Genomic DNA, 27500 nt, shown 5'->3' with positions numbered 1-27500 from the left:
GCATAACATCCTTGACACAATTTAAGAAGTTACTTTGGGGCTCCTGGGTGGCTCAGTTGGTTAAGTGTCTGACTTTGGCTCAGGTCATCATCTTGTGGTTTGTGTGTTTGAGCTGAGCCCCACATCAGGCTCTGTGCTGACAGCTCGGAGCCTGGGGCCTGCTTCAGAATCTGTGTTTCCCTCTGTTTCTGCCCCTCCCCCACTCTCACTCTGTCTCTCTCTCTCTGTCTTGAAAATAAAATAAAAATAAACATTAAAAAAAGTTACTTTACTTGTGTTCCCCTTTTGTGGGTCTACCTGATAGAATTGACCAATAAGCTAAGTTTTTCCTAAATTTTAATATACATCAGAATCTCTTGGATTTAAAAAAATTGGATGTCCCAGAAAGTTTGATTCAGTAGATTTGGGGTTGAGCCTGGGAATCTGCTTCTCACCCCCCACCCCAAAACAAGTACATTAGTTACTTCTGATAAGGGTTGTCCAGGGACCCACTAATGAATAAATCCCTTCAGGGCACGGACTGTGATTTACCCACTTTTGTATTTTCAGGACCTGTCATGTAGATGGAGCTAACTAAATGTTTCTAAAATGAATAGTTTATTGGAGAAGGCCTTCTAGCATATATAGTGTTTGAGTTGAGACTCAAGTTCTTGTTGGAGCCTTAAGAGAGCTTTAAAAGGTGTAAGAAATAGCATAAGACAGCATTTCTCAAGTTATTTTCAAAACACCACTTCTGGGACCTACCAGGTGGAAAAAGTCTTTGGTGCGCAGATACTTTTGGAAAATGCTGCCTATTGCACCCTTCACCTTCTGAAAGCACACTAGCATATTCAGGCTTCTTAGAAGTTCACCAAAGAAAACCTTTTAACCCTGGATACTTACAACTTTTTCATTAAGTGTTCCATTACCCTCTCTTTTTTAAAAAAAAAAGTTTATTTATTTTGAGAGAGAGAGAGAGTGCACACAAGAGCAAGATGGGGAAGGGCAGAGAGAAAGTCCCAAGCTGGCTCCATGCTGTCAACACAGGGCATGCTGGGCTCATTCTCATGACCACGAGATCATGACCTGAGCCGAGATCAAGAGTTGAACGCTTAACTGACTGAACCACCTAGGCACCCCATCCCTTACCCTCTTTTAATGATAATACCTTTTCATATCCTGCAGAACTAATGTTCTGAGGTATTCTTTTTGGGAACTGTTCACATAAGCAAAAGCAGAGCCTTGAGAATTGTCAGTTTATACAGGGTGATGATCTATCCTTAGCTAGACTATTCTGGAAAATAATGAGAGATAAGGGGAATTGGGGAGTGTTGAGGGAAAGACATTTTTTTATAGTAGACTGTAGATTTTTATCTTTTATAATTGCTCTAAATTGTCATGATCAGTTGTAAGTACTGAAATGCTTTTCAGTAGTGAGGAGTAACTCCTAGGTTTGAGGATGGAAGGCTTGGATTCAGGTAGTGACTATTGAAATACAAAAGAAGATAATTGAGTGTAAGACATAGATGAAAGATCTGTAGGATCTGTAACTACCTCTGGAAGAAAGGTCTGTACATTTTAATTCAAAGTTCTAAGTGGCTTGCATACTTATGGACTATGTATTTAGACTACCAAACTGAGAAAAACACATTGTATCATTGACAGTTGAAAAGATGCATAAGAGTAGGCAACATAGTTCCTATAAGTTTGTAAAATTTGATTTTGTTTAATTTATTCTGTTTGTATTTTGTAATTTCTTCTAGCAGGATAAAATATAAAAATATAGAAATCATTAACTTAAATTGAAATCACAGACAAAATTATGTCAAAAGTTTTTCCTGAAAAAATTGGATTCTCTTTTTTAAAGAACTGGGGAGTTGCAGAACATGTGGTCAACCCTGTGTGATTCAGTTTGAGGGGCTTATCAGAAACTTAGTGCTGGGAAAGCTAGACACATCTTTATATTATAATGCATTTAATTTAGACAATGGGGAAATTCTTTGATAGTATATATTATCAAGCAGGTATATTAGGCCTTGAGAGTCCTAGAATATTTATACTCACTGTAAAATAGAAAACCTACTTTTTTCACTCATTTATACTAGAGGGCTTAAAATAATTATCAAGGAGACATTCTTATAAGGTTAAAAAATTTTTTTTAATAAATGAATTCCCATAAAACATTTTGCAGGGCTCCCTTGGTAATGTTTGTGTCCGGTGAGCAGAGTTAGTTTGGAGAGTTAAGACTGCCACTGAACCTATTTCTTAAAAAGTAAGGCAGAACAGTTGGATGACAGAAATGAATATCAGAAGGCCAGGTAAAAGCAGAGAAATCTTTCAGAAAGGGCCTTAATACTTCTTCCTTTTTATTGTCTTTTCAGACAAATGACCATGGAAACAATTGAATCTCAGCAGGATGGAAGTGTAACAGATTCTGTGGCAGAGAGAGAATCTGCTGATATGCAGACCCAGACTGGTCAAAATTCAATCCCTACCTTAGCTCAGGTAAATTTAATGTAGGCAGTAGGCAGGCACTGATGAAAGTTAAACTATATGGAAATAAGAAGTATGTGCAGATTCTATTTTCTTGAAGTTGACCTTAAGTTTCCTCTGTTCCCTGGTTATCAGCCATTCTTGCTGATTTGATTTCAAAGAGAAGATAAGTATTTTAATTACTTTTGCCTTGTAACAGACACTTTGCTGTGCTCCCTCCACCACCACCACTTATCCAAAAGGAAAAACAAAAACCTGTCCACGATACGTAATCCTCAAGTTACTGTTTGAGAAGGTTGGTAATTCCAAGTTGGTATAGTCTTATATTCTCGGGTAGAAATACTGCAGAAATCTTCCCATTTGCCTGGTATATATTTGCTTTGATCTTTACTTTCTTTTTAGCTAGATCTTTGAATTGGTCTCATTTAGAGACTACCAGTATGAGTTAGTGCCTGGTTTTCAGCTCCTAAAATATATTTCTGAGATATGTATAAAAATATGTAGTAAAAACAAACACATTTGTTTATTTAGCTCATCAAATATTTATTGAGTACCTACAGTGTGTAGGTATTTTGCTAGATGCATGGGGAGGTGTAGTTTCTGGCCTTAAATATCTCATGGTTTAGTGGGGAAGACAGGTGTTTGAATGATAATTCCAATAGTGTGAGAAGTGCCATAAAACTTTATGTAAGGCTGACAGAGGAGAGGGAGCAGCTGCTAACTGGGAGTACTTTGCAGAGGATTCTTACTTTTGAGCTAGATGTAAAGGGTTTGATGTAGGAGTCTGCCATGCGGACAAGGATAGGGAAGCATATGGTAGGCCAGGAAAGAGTGTGTGCAGAGGCACAAAGCCAGAGAGTACATGGTGTCAGGGAACTACAGGTGTAGAAGCTAATTGGAGCCCAGCATCAGGGCTAGGATGCTGAGTTGGTAAAGGTATGCAGAGGTCATGTACATTTGAGAGTGTAGAGTATCCTGGATTCTAAATATTCTTGAAATATTTCCATGTTCACTATGTTTAGAACACTAGTACCTGTATGGACTATGTGGAGGTTGGATTGGAAGTCAACCAATGGGTAGAGAGGACACCATTTATGTAGAATCATGGTATTATGGGATATGGTGGAGTGGTGAGATTTTCATAGGATCTTGAAGGGAGGATAGAAAGGACCCAGATGGCTGACTGGAGGTCCAGGGGGAACACCAGGTACTTCCTGGGTTGTTTCAGGCCAGACTGGTTCTTGTGAGGTCCTTCATCCCCAGGACAGGACCCCAAGCACCCAGCCTGCTTTTCCTTCCTCCTTCAAACTTCTAACACCCACTCACCCCCTGGGGGTTTTCTCACAAGTGTTCTGTGGAACTGCATCTCCCTGGCAACACCCCTTCTTTATTACCCTGACACAGGCATGCAGACCTTTTGCTATTTAAAAGGGGGGGGCAGCCTTTTTCTTATTAACAAAATGTATGTTCATTGTAGAGAATTAACAAAATATGTATTATTATAAAGAAGAAAATAAAAACTGTCCATAATCTTGACATCCAGAAATTTAATCATTGTTAACATTTTGGTATATATCTTTTAGTCTTATGATCCGTGTAAATAGAATACAGTACACATATATTTTTTCATAAATTTGTGATCCTCTAGAGCTTTTATCACTATGATTCCTGATCTGTAATTCTGCCCTTCTTTGCTGAAGCAGTATTTGAAAGCAAATCTTCCTTTTGCCTCCACCGCCCTCCTCTTAGGTACTGGCTCACTTACCCTCACAGAGCCTCCCCCTCCCTCTTGTGGGCCTGCACAGTCAAAACAATAGCTCTCCATTGTCTAAAATTGATAATTTGCAATTCTGAGGACCTTCAGCCTGGGTGACACCCAGCTCTGTGAGCGTCAGTTCAGAAGTTGGTAAAGAGTTCAAGTAATATGAAGTCTGAAAAATAACCTTGAATTTATGAGGTCTTAGAATTAAATAAGAGTCCAGTGAACAGAAACTAGATTTTAGTAGATTAGAAAATGAATAAGAGGTAGAGGAGGTAGAAATTGGGAGTATAGATTCTTCAAGAAATTTTTCTGTGTAATTATAGAGAAAGATGGATCTGTGAGACAAAGGAATGAGAACAGGGGTATGAGAAAGTTAGAACAGGGGTATGGGAAAGTTGAGTGTTTTGAGGAAAATGGAAAGAGAGAGACACGTGTGAGAAGGCTGAATCAGACCTAGGAAAAGCCTGTGGCTTACATTTATAATGCTTGCTTTTTTAACTGTCTCAACTAATCAAATGTTGGTATTTATTAAATCTGAATAGCAAGTACATGAACTTGCTCTAGTATTTTATTTTCTATGTGTCTTAAAGATTGGATCAAAAAATAAACTATGGTTTTTATCTTACACACATTAAGCATGTTGAGAGATTAAGATAACCCTTGTGTCGAATCATTGATTATTTTGGTTAACTAAGAGTTATTCTCTGTGCCATGCATGGATCTTGATTTTTTGAAGAATTAGGACACAGTTCTTAGTAGTCAAAATTTTCTAAACATGATTACCAATTTATATTCTTGTGATGCCTGAAGCTGTTCATTTATGAGGTATTCATTATTATGCAATACTATATAAGTATTAGGAAATCAGGTTGAACTCTTTTTTAAACCTATAATGCGTACTAAAAGTGACTACTCTTCTGAATAATTCCTGATGTCAATGTATACTTGCCACCTGTTTCATTTTTTTTCAGATTAGAGGACTATTTTGTATAGAGAGGAATTTGTAACATTTAATTTCATTTTTACATGGTCAAATTACCATTAACTAGTATAGGAACAAAAAGACCAAAAGATTTGATCAGTTTGATCCTTTGCATCTGATCATTTGTTAGTAGTAGTTTTGAGTACCCTGGCTTTTCCAAAGCTTCTGCTAATCAAGGGTACTCCAAAAACCAAATCAAGGGTACTCCAAAAACCATCACATTCATGAAGATCTGACAGCTTGAGCTTGCTCTGTGCCCTCAGGCCTCTGTGTGTACAAAGGGAGGCTAGAGTTTTAAGTTTCCAGTTTTTCTGTTTTATAACTTCCCAGATATAAGTGGAGTCTTTTCCTTCTGTGTGTCTTCAAAAGTATATAGAAGTCACAGTGGTGATAATGTCAAAGAGCTGGAAAGCAGGAGTTTCCATAAACAGACCCTGGGGTGGCAAATCCTGGAGGTTAAATTGTGAGTTGGCTTTCTTCTTGCCTGAGTTATTTTTCATGTTGATTTATTTTTAATTGAAGCTGCTTTCTTCTTCATTAAGTGTATGTGTTGCCATGTAAGACTAGATTCCATTCCCCTCTTCCCTTGGAAAAACTCTTGGTAATAAATTGGAGAGTTTATTTTATTTTACTTTATTATTATTTTTAAAATTTTTATTTATTTATTTAGAGAGAGAGAGCGCGCAAGAGAGAGCACACACGTGCAGGGGAGGGGCAGAGGAAGAGAGGATCTGAAACAGGCTCTGCACTGTCAGCTCAGACCCCTACTTGGCTTGAACTCACGAACTGTGAGATCATGACCTGAGCTGGAGTCGGACACCTAACCCAGCTGGGCCACCCAGGCATCCCTGGAGAGTTTATTTTAGATAACCAAACCAGGAAAAAACCCTGTCCAAAAGCCAAAATGATGAAAAGCAAAATTACTATATATGTGTATATATACACATATATATATATATATATGTGTGTATATATATACACATATATATGTATGTGTGTGTGTGCACGCGTGTGTGTGTGCGTAAGTATATACATATGTATATATTACTGTATATACAATTAGTTTTAAAATAGTCACACATCCTCTGGAAATAATATAATCTTTAAATGGATAATGGGAAGTTAAACTTTCTTTTATAATGTAAGATTTCAAACATATACAAGACTAGAACAATGCTACTATAAATTTATATGTATGTATATATAAACAGTTACTAAGATTTTATAAAACTATCTTCTTTTTTTGTTGAAGTATTTTAAGCAACTCTGCAAATTTCAGACATCATGTCATTTTACTCCTACTTCTGAGTATACAACTTATAAAAGATTATGGACTTTTTTTACTGTAACAAATGTCACAGTCATACCTAATAAAATCAAGCATAATTCCTTGACATAGTATGTACTTCTTATTCACATTTCCCATTTATCTCACAAATGTGTACTCTACTCTGAAAGCAAGATTGAGGACACCCTGAACTTTACTTGTTGTAAGCCTCTTGGGGATTGTTAATGCCACCATGAAGATGTGGGTAGGTGAGGTAATAATCCACATGGAGCCACTGGAAAGGATGTGCTTTAAAACTAGCTTTCTGGAGCCTCATTCCTTAGAGCGGCTGATGAAGTCTGTGGGCCTGAGTTTGGCACCTCTTCTCTGAAATACCTCTTCTTTATAAATGACCAGTTCTCAAGCTTTCAGCAAAGATGAAAGGAGCAGAATCACAGGAGTCATGGAGCTCAAAGCTCTGGAGATAATCAGGGTCATTATATTGCCTCAAGAGAATTTGTTCCAATATAAAATTTAATCTTTCCTTTGGACCTGTGTATTTTTGGAAACAAGGAGACTATAGGCAGCAGAGAAAAACACTAGGGACTGTTCAAGGATTATATGCTCTGCTGATCTCCTTTCTTTTCCTGTCTGTTCTAAATGCAAACAGTATTTAAAGAAGCACCTCAGAATAAAGCAGGCCCAGGGGCATCCGGGTGGCTCAGTCAGTTAGCAGTTAAGCGTCCACTTTGGCTCAGGTCATGATCTTGCAGTTCGTGAGCACTGACAGGTCAGAGCCTGGAGCCTGCTTCAAATTCTGTGTTTCCCTCTCTCTCGGCCCATCCCCTGCTCGTGCTCTGTCTCTCTCTCAAAAGATAAACATTAAAAAAAATTTTTTTTTTTTTTAAAAAAAGAAGAAGAAAGCAGGCCTGGCATGCAGCGAGGGGTTGAAGCAGGAATGATTTAACAAAAGACACATTTTAATGTATGAGTTTTATGTTTTCTGTTTCAATCTGGTGGACAATTACGATGACATTTCTCATTGCTTTGGCTAGCTGTGCCAAAAATCCACCTTCTTGGTCCTAAGTAGGACCAGGAAGGGTGTGTTTGGCTATCACAAAATGAGACAAAATAAAAGCAACATTTGCTCTTGATAATGGGTCAGCAGCTTCCTATTTGTATGCTAATGATCGGCTGCATTGTGTTTAGTTTATTTAGTATATTTACTGTTAGCTAACTAAATCTAGTTTAAGCTTAGTGTTTAGTTGAATCTTGGTTTTCCGACTTCAACTTACTAATTCCGTTACTTGAGGGATTCTTCCTGAAGGAGAAAAATATTCCTCTCAAGATTTTGAGGTAAAAATTTTCATTTCAGTATTAATTTTCTATTGCTCCTTATTTTTATGTATTCCTTCTTCTGGCTCTTTTTCATTGCCTTAATTTAATTGTTTATGTAATGTTTTATTCACTTAGAATGATCTCAAAAATGAACAAAAGTTGGAGGAAAAAGTAAAACTGAATTTTTTTCAGTAAATGTAAAATCTGCATTGTATGATATTCTTTAGTCAACTAATTCAAGAAAATACAGTTTTGAAATATAACTCATTCATGAAGGTAATTCAAGGTTTGAGGGACATAAGTGAGAGTAATTTGTGAACTTGTTCAGTTTGAACAAGAACGTTATATTTCTATATCTGTACTCATATTTTGTAATTTTGTATATAATAGCTAAGTACATTTCTTTAAACGTTAGTTTTTAGTTGTAGGATGCACTCTACATTTGCATCTTAGTGATAAAACTTTGAATAAAATTTGATGTTTAAAGGTGCTTTAAGCAGGTTTAAAGCAATCAGAGGCAAATTGCAGAAAAAGATTTAGTTTTTATACTTATTATAATCAGAAAGAAATACATACAAATTAGTTTTAGTGCTGGAGAGATTGTTAAAGATTTTCCCTCATTTGTAATGATTTTCTTTGAGGTTTGGATACCTTTTGTTTCATGTTCCAAGTTCTCAGCTTTAGTAAAACATGTGGTTTGTCACTAGCAGTAATGGAAAAAGAACCGAGTGTAAACATAGTTATTCTTTTTACCCTTTTCTCTGTGATTGTTTTCTAGTGAAAGAGTAGGCTCAGGGAATGGTTTATAGGTAAGCTGACGTTTAAGAGATACAGACTTTCAGATTTGCCAGATGAAAATGTTCTGAATGAATGTTTCACGACAGTGTCAATATAACTTACTGCTGAATTATAAACTTAAGATGGTTAAATGGTAAATTTTATTCTAACTTTATGACAATAATGAAAAAAACAACAAAAAGTAGACATTGAAATTTGAAAAAAGGGAATGTTAATTTTTGTGGTTTCTTTGAATAAGATTCAGAGGTTATTTAGTTTGTCTGATTTTAATTTTTAATGTTGCTACGACCTTTGTAAACTCCAAACTGTTAAAGGAATTAGATTTGTTATAAGAACTACAAAACACAGAGGATTTTGGAAATTTTCACTTCATTGATTAATTGTGATGGCAGCTTAATAGTGCTCTTCAGAAATGTGAGTTTTATAAGCCTGACAGCTAAATCTCTCATGGTTCTCCAAAATGGCATTGGAGAGAAAAGCCTGCTTATGGTAGTGAATGTATTAAGTAGACACAATATCAAATGAAGATGAAGCAAACAGAAATAGTTCAGGAAAAAAAAACTTACCTTTAAATAGGTATGTTCTATACAGCAGTAGACCTCTACTTTGGCAGATAATACCTTTAAAAAAAAAAAAAAAGATAATGGGTATATATTTGATAATCAGATATGTTAATACACTGATAGGTATTGCTAGTGTAAGTTGGTCTCCCAGGTCCTTAGAACTTTCTAGTTTTACTTTTTTTAAAGACTTGTTTACTACTTTGCACTTGGTGTAAGGAAAAAGAACTCTCATGAATACATATATGCACAGTTTGAATTAAATGTAGCTGTTTACTTAAAAGTAGTGAAGTATTTTTCGTACTATTTTGTAACACTAAAGACACAAAATTATTTTCTTAATGTTTATATATAGTTTTAAGTTAATACTTAAGACTGAATTCTTTGATCTTCATTTCTTAAAAACATAAGAATACTAATTTCATAGATTAAGGTAAAGGAGATGTGGTGTGTGAAGTGCAAGTACAGTGCTTGGCACCTGTTTGCTTTTATCATTACACCAACCTGCCTCAGATCGTTAGGGTGGTAGCAGTTAGGCCAGTGGTTGCCATTAGGGTTTAAGACGAAGTGGCTTATACTGGTTTAAAAATACATTGTATTAGAAATTCATTCAAAAGTAATATAAATCTACTGACTATGCTCAAATAGGCCTCCAGAGGGTATAGAAAAGGAAAGATAATTTATAGTTGTTTTATAAGCAACATTCTGCTATGATGCCATGAACTTTCTTTAATTGGTATGTTTCATGCTCCTAAATTAAAAAAAAATTTTTTTTAATGTTTATTTTTGAGAGAGAGAGAGAGATAGAGCGTGAGTGGGGGAGGAGCAGAGAGAGAGGGAGACACAGAATCCAAAGCAGGGTCCAGGCTCTGAGCTGTCACCACAGAGCCTGACGCGGGACTTGAACCCACAAACCATGAGATAATGACCTAAGCTGAAGTCAGATGCTTGACCGACTGAGCCACCCAGGCGCCCTATGCTCCTAAATTTTTATATTTTGGATTTCTTTTAGGGATTTAAAAACATTGCAAGAATTTCTTTATGCCATTTTGGCTCTAAAAACCTAAATTATGATTTATTACTAGACTTTAGAGTTCATGTTAAGACCAAGTTTCATTATAATGCTTTTTTTAGGAGCAAAATTCTTTGACTTGCCTGTGTATGTACTCTGACCTTTGGACTGAAACTGAAAAAAATTTAAGGATGCAATTTGGTCTAGTCATATTCTGTCACTGATTTGGATTTTGAATTTTGTTAACTTCCCACCTGAATTTTGAGGAGGACTTAAAAAGTATTTTAACCTTTGCAAATCAGAGGATTAATACATGTAAATTAATTAACCTCTAAATTCGTGACTAAATTATTTAAATGAAATGCAACAATAATAAAAATAACAAAAGTGAGTATTTACTGCATGCTCAGTATATGCCAGGCACTTGGGCTCTGTCCTCATAACAACTCTGTAGAAAGGTACTTCTTTCATTCTTAGCACTTGTGGAAAATAAGTTATAGACAGACTGAATAACTTTTCATAGTTCACACAGCTAGTTAGAGGCAGAGCCAAAATTAGAACCCAGGCAATCTGGTTTTAGATTTCATTCAGCAGTCTACTTGTAATACATAGGGTACTCTGTGTTGAACCAGACAGTACCTTGGAAATTCCATAATAATGGAATATAATAAATACATGTTATATATAGTTGCTGTATAGAACTATATGTGTGTCTATATACACACACACACGCAGTACTATGCAGTATCTATTACATATAGACTGTATACTATTATTCCTTCATTGTTCAGTGGCAGATTAAGATAGTTCCATTTTTTTTAAGTTTATTCATTTTGAGAGAGAGAGAGAGAGAGAGAGAGCATGTGATCAGGTGAGGGGCAAAGAGGGAGAGGCAGAGAGAATCCCATGCAGGTTCCACGCTTTCAGCACAGAGCCCAATGCGGCACTTGATCTCAGGAACCGTGAGACCATGACCTGAGCCGAAACCAAGAATCAGACTCTTAAATGACTGAGCCACCCAGACACCCCAGGATAGTTACATATTTAGATTCCAACTCAGCTTTTCATCTGGGGTGTGTGAAGAGCATAGAAAATTTAAATTTTACCCATTTTGATGTATTATTAATTATTTCCATGTTATATCTAGCGCCAGTACCCATTTTAAGTGTTGAACCATAACTCTGGGCCAAGAGCACCCAGAGTTTTAGAATTATATTTTATAAGATGATGAAGAAATCAGTCCCATTGCCTTTGGTACAATCAATTTATTGAATGCTTTCCTGCCAAGAAGCTAGTTAGTTACTATATCCACCAAATATGGGGCCATAGTTATTTATTATTTTTTGTGTTTGGTAAAAAAATACATGAGTCTGCAGTCTTAACAAGTTTAAATGTACAGGTGTTAAGAATATTCACATTGTTGTGAAACAGATCTCCAGAGTATTTTCATCTTGTAAATCCAAAGGTCTGTACCCATTAAATGCAAACTTTCTTTTACCCCTGCTTTCACCCCTGGTAACCACCACTCTACCTTCTGTTTTTATGAATTTAACTACTTTTAGATACTTCGTGTAAGTGGATGGATCAGTATTTGTCTTTTTGTGAATGGCTTATTTCACATAGCATTATGTCCTCCAGGTTCATCCGTGTCATAGTATGTGATAGGATTTTTTTCCGTTTAAAGGCTGAATAATATTCCTTTGTGTATGTGTGTGTGTGTGTGTGTGTGTGTGTGTGTGTGTGTGTGTGTATTTACACCACATTTTGTTTATTATTACTATTTTTTAAAGAAGTTTATTTTTGAAGTAATCTCTACACCTAATGTGAACCTCGAACTTACAGCAGGAATCACACATTCTTCCAACCGAGCCAGCTAGGTGCCCCTGTTACTACTTTTTTTACGGGGTTTTGTATTTGCTTTTGTTTTTGTTTGTTTTTTGCCAGTTCAGTACTCTTTAGGAACTTACACCAAGTTATTGCTTGAAGAAACAAAATAAAATAATTCAAGTGAATTGCAATTTGCTTTACAGACATTCTTACAAAGAGTTTTTTGCTCAGAAATAAAGATTAACCTGAAGTTTGGCTAATAAGTGGTTTTCAACATTCGTTCTGTGGTTTCTGGCTTTTGGCATATACATTTCTTATTCGTTATTAGAAATGATCTGTATTATTGTTAAGAGTAGTTTCAATATTTATGATTCTTATATCTGCTCGGTAAATGCCATTTTGGGCTCAGGATTTCACTGCAGCTTCATTAGGTGTGCTTATTTGCATCTGGCAAATATGTAATTATAATCAGTTTTAGTTTCAGTCTTACTGAAACCAAATATAAAATTGATTTTTAAAAGTTCTCAAGTTAAAAGAATTATGACTTCTTTAAGATAATACTCATTTTCATAGTGCTTTTAAAGTATAGTATGATTAATGAAGCACATTTCATATTGGTTAGCATAAAAAAATGATGTTCCAACTGTTACAAATAGGAAGTTCAAGATACTATAAGGATCAGGTAGGAAAAACAAATCAGCTAGAACATTGTTTTTCAAAGGCTGAAGAACCCCTAATTTTAATTTGTGCTCAAATGATCTTCCCTTCTTATTTGATGTATGTATAATCAAAATAGACTCTGTATAATTGAGAATGACTTGATTCCAATATTTGCTTTGCTTTCAAGAGGAGAATTTAAAAAAAATTTTAGTTTTTATTTTTATTTTATTTCATTTTTTATTTGTTTTGAGAAGAGCACGAGCAAGATGCAGAGAGAGGGAGAGAGAATCCCAAGCTGGCTCTGTGCTGTCAGTGCAGAGCCCAATGTAGGGCTTGATCCCACAAACCCATGAGTTTATGACCTGAGCCAAAACCAAAGAGTCAGATGCTTAACTGACTAGGCCATCCAAGAGCCCCAAGAGGAGAATTTTTTTAAAGAGACTTAATATTCGGCCATTTATATTTACAGTACCAGAAACTGTGACCCACTTCCCCCTTCTTATAGTATTCAGATTATAGATTTCATATAGTATCTGTTTATGCCCCCCACACAATAAAAGCATGTGAGACAACAGCATTCCCATGGAGTTCTCTTTAGAATTTTAACATAGTAGATATAAAAATCTGAGTCTTATGTACTAAGTGTGTTATCAGTAAATATTTGAAATTCCCAAGGTAAAATTAAGTAAAATTTAACTGTGTTGAATTTTGCAGTCTGTTAGCCACACTTAAAAATAGAAAAGAAAAGAAACTCTGTAGGAAAGGAGACTAAAAATGAGACAAAGTCTATATTTTCCATTTTGTGTTTTCTTCATTTAGTACAATTAAGAACAACTTTTTATTTTTTTAATGTTTTTATTTATTTTTGAGATACACACACATACACACACACACACACACACACACACACACACAGAGTGAGTGGGGGAGGGGCAGAGAGAGAGAGAGGGAGACACAGAATCTGAAGCAGGCTCCAGGCTCTGAGCTGTCAGCACAGAGCCCGTCACGGGAATTGAACTCATGAGTTGTGAGATCATGACCTGAGCCGAAGTTGGGCTCTCAACCAGCTGAGCCACCCAAGTGCCCCAAGAATAACTTTAAAAAAAATAAAATGAAATATTTTGCATCTTATTCAGGTGTTCACTTTTATAATATTATCTCCCTGATTCCAACCTTAAAATATGTGAAATATTCTGTAAACACTTTTTTTCTCATAGAAGAAACAGACTCTTTTAAGAATCTTGTTTTAATACACAGAAATCAAGATAGTTTCCCATCTTCTTGCTTAGAGTATTAGTAGATTTTAATTGTAGTCCTTAAAATAGGTAATGTGTAGATTTGATTTCTCAGGAGCAGAAGTGACAGTGAGATCTGCTATGATGTGAATTCACATTTTTTCCCACCCTTTATTAACTGTCTTGAATGCAGGCCCAATAGCTCTGTGACATTTGCAGCTGCACTGTGACATCATAAACCCCATCATAAGGGAACCTGGCTACGGATTGGAGGTAGTCCACTAGGTGCTAATCAAGTGCTGTGTTACAACATTGTGAGGTTTTCCCAGTTATAAGTGTCGTTATAAGGATTTTTAAATTATTATTGCAAAGCCAAGTAAGGCTGTCGGTTGCATCAGTTTAACTTCAGATCAACTACTGTCTAGTGGGGTTGGTGGTGGATGTGGTGGCATCAGCATAATCTATGTTTCAGGCATCCAATAGAAGAGGATTATTCAGGGGATCTGGAAGAAAAGGTAAATTATGTCTACTATGAGTTCATTCTACACACTTTTTGAGCCTCATAAAAAGAGATATAAATATGAAATATAAAACATACCCATTTTATTTTTTTTGTTTTTTGAGGAGATGTCTACATGACTGTTGGAATGTGATGAATATACTCATAGATCTTCCTATGGCCTTCTCCCTCTCTTCATTTAAGCTTTTTATAAAAGCAACTGTTCCCTCCTCTGAGAAGCTTTCCACAACAGGTATATTTTGATTAGCCTCCTTCCACACTACCCCTGCCTGTCACTCTCTGATCTCTTACTCCGCTTCATTTTTCTTTGAAGAATTTAACACCCCCAAAATGATACATTTGTCTCTTCATCTGTTTTCTGTCCTGATCTGGGAGAGCAGAAACTTTTTCACTATCTCCACTGTCTAGACTGGTCCACATGGCAGGCTCCCAATAAGTATTTGTCAAGAGAATAAAAGAATGAGTTAATTCATAAGTATGACTTGTTTCTGTGAGATTTTTTGTGTGTATTTAGCCTTGGAATGAGTAGTTGACATTTATAAGAAATATTTCTCTATTTCTACCTGCAGTATGCATATTTTAGTTCAGATGAACTAAAGTTTATGTCCCTTTACCAATGTCTTTTTAGGAAAGACTATTAATTCTCTTCTTTTTCCGGAGCTTCTTTAGAATTCTGTTTGCACATTATGAATAAAGTAATTATAATACTTTTAATAGATTGCTCTTAGTGTTGCTCAGATCTTTGTTTTTTTGGCTCTAAGGCATCAGTCACACAATTCTCCTTCTTATTAGCATTTTCACTTCGTTGCCCTACCATTGCTTTCAACCTGGCCTACCTAAAACTGAATCTACCACCTGACACAAAACAAAAAGATGCTTCTTTATTTACCCACTTTTGGCTTTAGAACTTCCATGCATGTTCTTGAATCATTGCCAGTGTTCGTTCTATGCCACCTGTGTACAATACACCACTTCAAGATGCTGTATATTCCACTTGTGGCCCATGTGATCAGTATAATATAATAATAATACTAAGATGTAAATGTAGGGAGCCACATGAGGTTTTGTTTTGTTTTTTAATGAATACCAGTGGTTTAGCCTATAACTCTACCAGTTCAGCGATAGGACTAATACTAGTCACATCAGTTTTGGTAAAATCAATGGGAATAGAATGTCTGAATATATAATGTCTCTAGATCTAAGGGGTTTTTCTGCTTTTGTTTTTGTTTTTTTTCCCCAAAGATATATCTTAATTCTAACTCTAGGGTATGTCATTTCTGCTGGTTCTCTACGTGTATTTCAGCAGTTTAACAAAAGAGCTGACCCGTGAGCTTTTGCACTGCCCAGAGTTTGGACATAGAGAAGTTTCACTGTAGTTATAGAATTCCTATAACTCATCTCCAGAATTCTAGGAATACAGTTTGTATTAGCTCTCTTTCCACAGCAGGTATTCTTGACACTAAGCCACTTTGATAGAGTGATTATTTAATAATTTAAAATCTTGAAAATTATACTTGAAAGGTAAGTAAAGCAACTTAGAACATGATTTATATTTATCAAACCTGTATGAATCTTTCTTGAGTTGTTCATTCTTCAAAATATCTAACGTCTTTGAAGCTGGATTTCCAAAATTTAAAACTTCTGCTTAAAAGCTTGAATTTTATCACTGACCATACTGTCAGTTGTTTTTCTTAAAGTGACAAGCTCACTTCATTTGCTTTTAAGAAAATGTTTTCCAAAAGCTCAAGTTTGAATAGCATAATTTGTTTGGCTATTGGCCATTCTTTTGAGAAAACTGATCTGCCATCTCAATCTGCAGGTCCAGTCTGTAATACTTATAGTACCCTGGGGTATAATTCATATTATATTTTACTCAGTCTGACATCTGAACTCTCTATCAGGGTTACTGGATATATTGGTTCCGGCTGTGCTGCTGTGGTGTAGTTGATATCACAGCCTGCTGCGTTGCTCAGTTCTTTACGCTGTGAGCCAGGGCCTAAGAGCTACATTGGGATACAGCAGCAGTTTTCAAAGTGTGGTGTGCACAACCCTAGGAGAGACTCCAGGAGACTTTCAGGAGGCTTAGGAGGACTAAAGTATTTTCATAATAATGCTAAGGCTTCTTTTCCTTTTTCTCTATATTGATACTTGCACTGATGGGTGTAAAAATAGAAGAGGGTAGGGGTAAAGCTGTTGGCGCCTTAGCATGAATCAAGTCAGAGGCATCAAACTATACCAGTAGTCATTGTGTTCTTCATGGACATTCTCTTGCAGTTTTCAAAAAAATACCAGTTTCACTTAAAAATACCCTGGTGAAGCAATAAATATTACCCATTGTATCAAACCTTGACCCTTGAGTACATGTTATTTTAATATTCTGTGTTAGGAAATCGGTATGTTTACTGAAAGCATTTCTGTGTAGTAAAAACTGATGGTGTTCTTGAAGAAAAACACTTGAGTAATTGAGTGGCGAGATGAACTAGCTGGGTTTTTTTCCCATAGGACATCAGTTTTCTTAAAAGAATGGCCAATAGCCAAACTATGCTATTCAAACTTGAGCATTTGGAAAACATTTTCTTAAAAGCAAATGAAGTAAGCTTGTCACTTCAAGGAAAACAATTGACAGTGTTTATTGTCAATGAAAAAATTTAAGCTTTTTAAGCAGTTTGAATTTTGGAAGTCCTGCATCTACCATTGTGAACTTGATAGTTTTTCAGTATTTATAGTATTCTGATGAGATTTATGTTGATTTTAATGAATGAGATTTTCTGATAAAGTATCATGAAATGGGGCCGCATTTGGGAGATCTGCTTAACTGAGTGAGCCAATATTTTCCAGATAACTACTGCATGGTGTTACAGAATCATGCATGGGATCCATTCAAAGTATAAGACTGGTCAGTGGATGTAACTGATATGGTTCCAGATTCCACATTGCAACTAATCTTTATGTGAAGCAACCACCTGTTGAGTTTTGGTGTAGTAACAAAGAACACTATCCACATATTTTGAAAAAGCTATTATATTACTCTTTGTTTTCCAATGATATGTCTGTGAGGTCCAAATTTTCTTCAGGTATTGACTAAAATAACATATTGCAACAGATTCAGTGAAGAAGTAGGTATGAGAATTTAGCTGATTTAAATTAAACCAGACATTAAAAGAATTTACAAAAAAGTAAAGCATTGATACTCTTGTCACTAATATTTTGTTTTGGAAATGTAATTATTTTTAATAAAATGCTATTTATGTTAGCATGTAATGGAATTGTTATTTTTAAAATGTAAAAATGTTTCAGTTTTCATTTCTAATATGATAAATATCAATGCACATAACCAATGGTATGCTGGAGCTGACTTGTGAGAGCCAATTATGTGCATCTTTTTCCAACTTTATGTTCAGTGTCATCCATTGGTAACTTGAAATCTGCCACAGTAGGAGTTTTTACATTATGGAAATCAGCAAACCTTTCAAATCAAGGTTCTCCTTTCCCAAAAACTGATTGACAGATGTTGACAGCACCCTACTGGATATAAATCACATAAACAAAAGCTTTTTGAGTCATCAGTAATTTTTAAGAGTATAAAGGTGTCCTGAGAGACTAAAAAGTTTGAGAATTATTTGTGTGGTGAAAAGAATACCTTTTGGTAATTGGTCCACAAAGGGGTGGATGCCCTTTTATTATTATACAGCTTTGTCTTTTGTGCTGGTTTGTCATTTGTAAAACAAATCCTCCCCCCTTTTTTTTTTAACTTCTAGTTATTAAATTTATCGATTCTATTATGACATGATCTTTTTCTTTCCCCAAAAATCTAATGTAGGCAATAATACTGCAGGGGCAGGTGGGCTGAATTTGCTCTGTGGGCTACATTTTGGGTGTCTCTGCCCTGTTCTGTTGGTTATGCAAGCTCATATCAGGGCCTGGCTCAAGTTGTGGCTTCTACACAAAGCCTCTACTTACTGTTCAGGCCCATGCTGATCTTTCTATTCTGTACTCCTTGACTTTCATGACCTGTACAATGGAGCAATTAGTTCTATACTGTTTGGCATGCTATTGTTTCTTAGGTGTTAATTTTGTCAATTCTACTTTATACCCTAGTGCACCCAGTACAATGCTCACCACATAGGTTCTCTTGCATGGATGAACGATTTTTACTTCCAGGTTACCGAAGAAGTTTGCTTTCTAAGGAAATGATCTTGTAAATAAATCTTATTATTTGTTATAAACCCAGTTTTTAGTAATTGCTTTAAAGTATAAGTAGATTGGAAAGTAGATTGGTGTTTCTTAATGTGAGGCACTACACAGAGACTTCCTTCAAAGTTTGTTTTAGATCTTGTGGTTCTACTACCATTCATGATAGAAGCTGGTAGCTTATTTCACTTATTTCATATCCAAAGTCTTTGGTTCTTGAGTAGGTTATAATGAGTAGTGAAACAGTAAAAGGAGGCAAAGTTTCTAAGATTACATTGGCCTATAGGATTGGGTTGTTTACTCAGTAGGAAACTTAACAGGTTTTAAATCCAGGGGAGTGGAGGTATTGTGTTTTGCTGGTACAGGTCTCTGTTGAAAGCACTCAGGGGTGCTGGGAGATGGCTGTACTCTGTGCAAGCTGAATGATGGTTCTGGCCCTCTTCTCTAGATGCTCGAGCTAGCAGGGAGGGAATCTGTAAGAGGGCCATACCAGCTCCAAGGCATGTACTTTCTCTGGATCACACACACTAAGAGCATGAGGGGTCTTGGAATTCCTCTGGCCTGTGCCTTTTTTGTGATTATGGGGGGATAACAGTAACTGATTTCCATTAGCATAGAGACAAGGCATTAACTTGCATCTGGAGTAATACTAGAATGTGGCAAACGTTTCATTTATTAAAAAATAATTCACCACATTTAAGTTCTGTCTCCAGTTTCTCTTAGGAAGTTATGTAGTTTATACTCTGGCCAAAATAAGGATTCACTGTTGGTAGTCTTGATGTTGTAGTGAGGTAGTTTAACTGCTTTAGAACTTTGCGCTTGGAACATTCTTCGCCAGCGAAGCATGGGAACTGAAAGTGAGGAGCATGGGTTCTTTAATATCTATCACATCAGAGAATGACTGTTCAGCACAGTAACCGCCTCCTAATGGTAAGTACCCCAGCACGCTCATCGTTTCTTAGAAGCAGAAGAAAGAAAGGAAGAATTGGCCAGTCCTAATAGTGATTGGTATTTCTTCAAAAAAAAAAAAAGAACAGAAAATGATCCAGCCTTAATCCTCAATGATGATCGTTTTTGCAGGTTTCTGTAGCTGGATCAGGCACCGGAAGAGGCTCCCCAGCTGTAACTCTAGTGCAGTTACCTTCGGGCCAAACTGTGCATGTCCAGGGAGTAATTCAGACACCACAGCCATCGGTTATTCAGTCACCACAAATACAAACTGTTCAGGTTAGCTTCCTTCCTGGATGATTGGTCTTTGACTTTCTTCAGTTTTTTTTTTTTTTTTTTCCCTTTTACGAATTCATTTACCATCTTTTTTTCTCTTTGTGTAGCTTTTATGCTCAAATCTTTTTATTAGAAGTTTGGAGGAATTTCCCTTTCCTATGTGGAGTGTGTTGTGCCCTGTGAGATACATAGATTTGACCAAAGATTTGCAGTTTGGTTGTTAGCTCTCAATTTGCAGAATGAGTAATTGTCAGATGAGTAATTCTTTGAGTTGTTGCTCTGTACTCAAGCACAGATTTATTTGGCAAAGCTCTCCAGTGGTGCTTAAAAATATTTTGAGGATTCTTTGGCAAAGATGTCTGATAAACACAGTAAAGATTATAGTATTGGCTGTTTTCATGAATACTCACATTAGTAGGTAGGTGGAAATTTAAGTTTATCTTTAATATGTGTAATTTGTAGGAAACATAGGATATTATTGTCACCTTGGTGTTAGACTTCTACATCACGAACCCCTCTCAGATGAAACCTTGGTTTTTGTAGGCAGGATTATTGTGGTTATGATCTGGAGATCTATTTTATTATTTATTATTATCAAAGTTGGTCACGAATCCTTAACATTTCTTGAACCTAAAACATTTTTTGCATAAATAGATATAAATTAAGTATGCATTTTTTAAAGTTTTTATTTAAAAAAATGTTTTTAATGTTTATTTATTTTTTAGAGAGATAATGTGAATGGGGGAGGGGCAGAGAGAGAGGGAGACACAGAATCTGAAGCAGGCTCCAGGCTCTGAGCTGTCAGCGCAGAGTCCAATTAGGGGCTCGAAACTCACAAACCATGAGGTTACGACCGGAACCAAAGTTGGATGCTCAAATGACTGAGCCACCCAGGTGCCCCAAGTTTTTATTTTAATTGCAGTTAACAGTGTAATTTTTGGTTATTGAATTTATTTCTGTTCCTTTTTTACTTCAGTAATTATCCTTTAAATGTTGAAATTTACTTGAACATAGTTGATGACAGAAAGATCTTGAGGAAAACATAGATATGCATACTTAATCTCGTCCCTTGCATATTTGAGTACAGCTTATTGCAGAATAATGAAACAGTTTGCAAAATTATATTTGAAGTAATAAATCCACATTCATTAAAAGCTTAGCTATCTTTCCTACACAGGTATCTTTTCAAAAGAGTAAGAGTCATTCTTAGCAGTCTTTTTTTTGTTCTTTTCCATAATGACTCTTGATTCCAAGACTTTCTGAATCTTTCTGACTGTAATTATAAAACAAGAAAGTCTTTCCACTCTCCTTTTTGAATTATGACTTCTGTTGGGGTGCAGGTATTTCTACTCTAGTTTTAACTTGGCTGCTGTTGGAAGAAAGTATTACCTTATATTCAGTAAGCTGTTTTGGATTTTGTTATGTGGATGATTTAATTGTCTTGGTAGAGGTAAGTGCCAGTGGATCTTGTCTTAGAATTCCTACTTGTTGAACAGTGGTCAAGTCACTTAATGTCTGTACATGAACTTCGGCTTCACCTTTCTAAAATGGTTAAAATAGTATCCTACCTCACATAAGGGGTTAGTTATAATTATATGAGAGATGTGTGAAAGCCCAGTATAATGTGGTAAATGTTTGGTGGTGATACATGATTGTTGATTGCAACAACATTTTTTCTAAGTTCTATTGGTATGTGTGCTTATGTGTGGAGTGCCTATGACCAGAGATGTATAAGATTGTATGTGTAGGTGAACATAGATGTACATCAGTGTGCCTTGGGAAGTATATATTCCTGCTCATATTGTTGACATGTTAATAAGTTCTTTTGATTTTGCCCAAATCAAATTTTCATATAATTATAACAATAAGGAAAGTGAGTTTTGTAAACTCAGAACTACCCTATGCCCTGAATTATAATGGCTAAATATATTGAGAACTGTCATGTTGTAGAGATTCATTATTTTAGTTTTCACCCTTTCCTTATAATCATGTTATTATCATGTGACTTGAAAAATGAAACTCTGACCTTTCTTTTAAGGAGAAATTCCTTATTTTGACTTTCAGGAGTTACCACCATCAAGCCCCAACCTTCTTGATATATAAATCCTAACTTTAATCAGGCTTCTTTATTTTTTTTAGTATTTCTTTTTTTTAATGTTTATTTACTCAGAGAGAGAGAGCGAGTGAGCAGGGGAGGTGCAGAGAGAGACAGAATTCCACTCAGGCCCCACACTGTCAGTGAAGAGCCCAATGCAGGGCTTGAACCCATGAACTGTGAGATTATGACCTGACCTGAATGAAACCAAGAGTCGGACGCTCAACCAATTGAGCTGCTCAGGCGCCCCTTTACTTTTTTAATTGCTTCTTTGAACCTATCTAATGTCTAACTTGAAGACCTAGCTCAAGTCAGCTGTGGTATTGTGAAGAGGGCAGTGAGGTAGAGATGCTTTATTTTGCCTCTCAATCCCCCGCTGGATTTGTAAGAGTATGTTCAAGGTTGAGATCTTAGGTCTTATGTATCTTATATTTAGTCCTTTCCTGTGAAGCCTTACCTGCCATTCCAACGACTTTCATTTGCATTTCTGTACTATTTATTATCTGTCCCATTCCTTTCCACACATACCTGCTCTACAATTGAAATGTGTATGTCTGTGCTCCTTTTCCTAATACCAGGTGTGAGCTGCTTTAGTGTAGGTTCTGTGTGTTCTGTTGCTGGATGCTTTGCCAGCAGCTGGTTTAGTACTGCACACACAGACCCTTCAGCACCATTTTTTGATTGAAGGAGGTCATATATTTTATGATGCATTTCAGAAACTTTTGTATTATAGGTAGCAACGATTGCAGAGACAGATGAGTCTGCAGATTCAGAAGGTGTAATTGATTCTCATAAACGTAGAGAAATCCTTTCACGAAGACCCTCTTATAGGTAAGTCTCCTACTGTAATGATACTTAAAACAAATTTTTTTTTAATGTTTATTTATTTTAGAGAGAGAGTGCAAGCAGGGGAGGGGCGGAGAGAGAGGGAGACATAGAATCAAAGCAGGCTCCAGGCTCTGAGCTGTCAGCACAGAGTCCGATGCAGGGCTCAAACCCACAAACTGCGAGATCATGGCCTGAACTGAAGTCGGACGTTCAACCGACTGAGCCACTCAGGCGCCCCTGTAATGATACTTTTTCCAAAAAAGGAGAATAATTTTATATCAAAGCAGTTAGTCCATTATAGCTTTTTTGTTTTAAATTTCATTCAAATATCTTAATTATTTCTGTTGTTTAATTATGTTTTAGAAAAATACTGAATGAACTTTCCTCTGATGTGCCTGGTGTTCCCAAGATTGAAGAAGAAAAATCAGAGGAAGAAGGAACGCCACCTAACATCGCTACCATGGCAGTACCGACTAGCATATATCAGACTAGCACGGGGCAATACAGTATGTATGCTGCATTCGATATGGTACAGTGCTAGCTTTAAGTCTTCTCTAGTTACATTGAAGCAACTTGGGTTCAGCATTAAACTGTTCCATTTTAAAATGCATCATAATATCCAAACTATGTATCATAGAATGAAAAGTAAATGTTAAAGAAGTAAGAGATTTGTACTGACAGCTGTCGTATACTTTTGAAAAGTCAAAATTTTTTGACTGAATATAGAAGAAAACTTTTGGGTGAAAATAAAGGGAGGGTTTGCCTATTTATATGTTTATATTCATGTCTAGTAAAAGTTTAAAACTTACCTGTTTTTTGTTGTCTTTATAAGATGCATGTGAACATAAGCTATAAATGTCTGTATTTCATTCTTGTTGGCTTTTGTTACCAACAATTACATATTATGCTTCCTAATCTAAAAGAGGTACATAATGTTTTCTAAATTATGTTTTAAATGTAATTATGTTTTCACTACTCTTTGTTAATTTGTGCTGCAGCTTTTTCTAGAAGAGAATGGAAAAATGATTTATTTTTAAAAACTGCAGCCATTGGACAGATCATTTTATTTGAAATTTTAAACATCAAAAGCTGTAAATAAACAGATACATTCACATTTAGTCTTGTGCATTTTAATGGGCTGTTAATTCTGTGCTTTTTGCTCTAATTAAAGCACTAATTTTTTCCCAAATCAAGTACATTTGATATACATAAAAATGCTTTAGTAAAAAAACAAGAGCTAGGAAGAAAAGAAAAAAGGGGGAAGAAAAGCCAGAAAAAGGACAGAAAAAAAAACCCCATCTTTAAAAAAGCTACTTAGGTAATGGAATATGTGTGGTAATAAGTACTATGTTGGTTTAATATGATGGTAAGATTTTACATATGTCTTCTGTTTTCCCTTTAAAAAAAAGTAATACCTAGAAAAATTCTCAAATCTTAAGATGTGGCTGTTAAACTATAATCCTTAATATGTGAACAGATCTTATGTAGTCACTAGTTTTTTTAGAGGTTTTTCTTTTGGTGGTGGCAGATTTGCAATATTAAACTAAATCTCCCTTGGTAATTGTGGTTCTTCAGGTAGCTCGTACCATGATACCTAGCAGAATTGGGGTATAATTTGTCCACAGCCTCTATAGGGTGCTGAGTGGACATGTCCAAAGTCAATGTTAGGAAAAGGAAACTCCCCACTGTCTCTGTAAAGAGTTACACCTTGAGGTTTTAACTGTTATTTTTCTTGTATTACTTCTCTGATTTAAATGCCTTTTTGCTGGCCCAGTGGGAATATATGGTGGGAGTTTTAGAACTGTAAGTCAGAATTTGCCAACTGGTATGCCTCTGCAGTGTAGCACACAGGTACGGGAGTGTGAGCGCCTCATGCCTCCATCCCCAAGCGTGGCCCACCAGGGCTTGGAGCTGCTGGAGACTCCTGGCTATTCAGATCTGGCCTTGAGCAGTGGGCTGTGTACATACTATCAGTTTCTATTTGTGATGTGGTAGGAAAAAGGTTGGAAATTACTGATAAAATAATGCTAAGACATCTTAAAGTTTGGGGAATGATCTAAGATGCTGTCACCTTAAATATTTCCTGGCATTTCCCGGTGCTGCTTCAGAGTTTATAGAAGTGGTGATCTCTTTACAAGTGATACAGAGGGGTGTGCTGTAGTTTATTTTGCCTAGTTTATTAGCTGAAAATCTGAAATTGTGAAAACATTGGGTTGAGAGAATTTTGAGGCTACAGATGATGTGCAGGAGGCACTGGGTCCTGCCATTCACTAACTGGATCAGAGAGAGAAGCTTTATTTTCCCATCTCAGGGTCTTTGAATTGGGAATAATACAAAATTGCCAAACTCTGGGCAAAAGGAAATAACAGGTAAAAGTGGGAGAAAGCCAGACATGCTACTTTTGACACAAAACAGAGCTGTAAGGTAGCTATGGCAGTGTCTCCTACATGGTCATTAAACTTTTCCCTCCAGCTAACAACAGAGCCTTTATTTCTTGTGCTCTGAGTGTGTGTGCCTGCAGCAGGGGCTTTGTGTGAAACGTCAGTGTGGGTGTGGGGTGGTCAAGTCAGGAGAATAGCAAGTCAAAAGATTAGAAGTCGGACGTTTATCTGTTTGCCACGTTACAAGTCATGGACTGTCTTTTATTGAGGTTTCTTTAATTTGGACCCATACACTAGATCCTGGTAGTTATTTTAACTAAAGGCTGTGGTTGTTCTGTATGTGCTGTCTGCAGGTAAAAATTACCAGTTTTATTGGTTCATGAAAAGTGACACTAACTTTGTTAAAAATGCATCTGTTAGACACTTAGCGACACTTGCTTAGGTTTATAATTGTTTCTTCTGAAAGGTGAATAACATTTAAAGTTTTTAGAAGACATTTACTTTAATTGGAGGGTAAATGTATATTTACATATAGACAAGATCCATTTTCATTAATCGTATTTCTTAGTAGGAATAACTTAACAGATATTAATGCTTTCATGTTGTTCCTGGATATCTAGAAATAGAAACAATTACTGGTTTTTAGACTGGAGGAGTTTATTTTACTAGAATTTTTGGAGATTCTTCTGGGTATCTGTTTTCGAGACCCTTTTATAAGGTTTTACTGTAAAATGTGTTTTTTTTAGGTTTAATTCTTTCTTCAACTTTTATTCGTGGATGACTTTCCCCCAAACTTTGTTTATTTTTTCAAAGATTATCATTTTTTTTAATGCTTATTTATTTTGAGAGAGAGAGAGAGAGAGCAGGCACATGAGCAGGGGAGAGGCAGAGAGAAAGAGAGAGAAAAAGAGAAAATCTTAAGCAGGCTCCATACCCAGTGTGGGGCCCGACATGGGGCTTTATCCCACGACCCTGGGATCATGACCTAAACTGAAATCAAGAGTTGGTTGCTTAACCAACTGAACCACCCAGGCTCCCTCAAAGATTATTATTTTAGATTGCTTATTTTTAATTTGGTATAATGAGGTAGTTGGGGTTAAAAACAAAAAGAAATGAACTAAAGGACTTTGTGTGTCAAAGTTGAAGAAATAAAATATAAATGAGTGTACTCAGGCTTTCCCATATATAATCAGTTATATTTTTAATAATTGAAAGTTAGCTATATGACAGAAGTAGGCCTTACTGTTTCAACTTATTTTTTTAATCACAGAAACTAAGAAGTGAAAGTTAGAATAGGCTACTCCCAGGGAGTAGTAAAAATAACTAAATAGGCAGGGATTCATTACTGCAACACCACGTAAAAGAGCTACACTTGCAAAATCTTTACTGGAAGTACAGATCTTAGTGATAGGTTTGTTGTATGCCAATTAAGTCATTCTGGCCAAAGAAAATCTTGTATGTCTCAAAAGAATATTTCTGAAAGATAGCAGTTCAGATAATCTCAGAATCCGCAAAGAATGTTACTTGTGCCTAAGACATTTAAGATCTCCATTAAATGAGAGTCATACACATATATTGAGTAAAAGCAACTAAAGACATTTAAGTTTGCAGTTTCTTAATTCATTAAATTTTCTCTAATGAAAAAGGTTTTTTTTGTTTGTTTTGGGTTTTTGTTTTCTAATTCCTTACTCTGCTATACCTGACCTCTTCTCTTACCAATTAAGGACTATCACCCAAGATTTTTTTTTTTTCCTAAATGTCCCTTGTCTCCGCTTGCTCCTACTCTATTTTATGATGAACCTTATTAAAATGTGTCTGTATTAACTCATCCTTACTGGAATTCTTACACATTAAAGGTAAGTGGCTCAGTCCAAAATCCATCATAAAAAGAGATCTATGTGAACTTTTTGGGCTGCTTAAAAGAATTTAGAATTCTTAGGAGACCTCTCCTGTGAGTAAACACCAATTCCATTCCCTCATAAAAGGAATTTGCATGATAGGTGCATACATTCTAAAGTAAATGCAGTTGCATTTATAATTCTTAGTAGTGACTTTGCTTAAATTCTCCCAAGATAGCTTTCAAAGCAAACATAGAAGGTATCTGCTTAATGTAAATCTGACTTTTTAATCTTGGTGTTGCTATTGTTATAGCATGAGGCTGTTTTGGTCTTTCTTTAGCTGTATGCACCTCTTGGCTTTCAAGGCACAAGTACTCACAGGTTCTGTTCTATGCTCACTTTTTATTTATTTATTTATTTAAAAAATTTTTTTAATGTTTTATTATTTATTTTTGAGACAGAGAGAGACAGAGCATGAATGGGGGAGGGTCAGAGAGAGAGGGAGACACA

General features: G+C 35.9%; 1 protein-coding gene across 24 annotated transcripts in view; it reads left to right on the top strand.

The window, feature by feature from the left end:
* Nucleotides 1–27500, top strand: part of CREM (cAMP responsive element modulator) — a 72484-nt gene that overhangs the window by 17698 nt on the left and 27286 nt on the right. For 10 of the 24 annotated variants that reach the window (XM_086714566.1, XM_086714558.1, XM_086714553.1 and 7 more), the window contains exons 3-7: nt 2361–2484; nt 2672–2767; nt 19705–19851; nt 22677–22774; nt 23135–23277. In XM_086714566.1, the coding sequence (XP_086570692.1) occupies nt 2361–2484; nt 2672–2767; nt 19705–19851; nt 22677–22774; nt 23135–23277 (608 nt within the window). Of the gene's footprint in view, nt 1–2360; nt 2485–2671; nt 2768–13937; nt 14429–18704; nt 19555–19704; nt 19852–22676; nt 22775–23134; nt 23278–27500 lie in introns of those variants that run through there. The other 14 variants (XM_086714560.1, XM_086714572.1, XM_086714570.1 and 11 more) reach the window with 6 other exon arrangements.

Source organism: Puma concolor, chromosome B4 (assembly GCF_028749965.1).
Source record: "Puma concolor isolate L17-30 chromosome B4, mPumCon1.1.hap2, whole genome shotgun sequence".
NCBI lineage: Eukaryota > Metazoa > Chordata > Mammalia > Carnivora > Felidae > Puma > Puma concolor.
The sequence above is the reverse complement of the archived record's forward strand: the minus strand, read 5'-3'. Positions and strand labels throughout refer to the sequence as shown.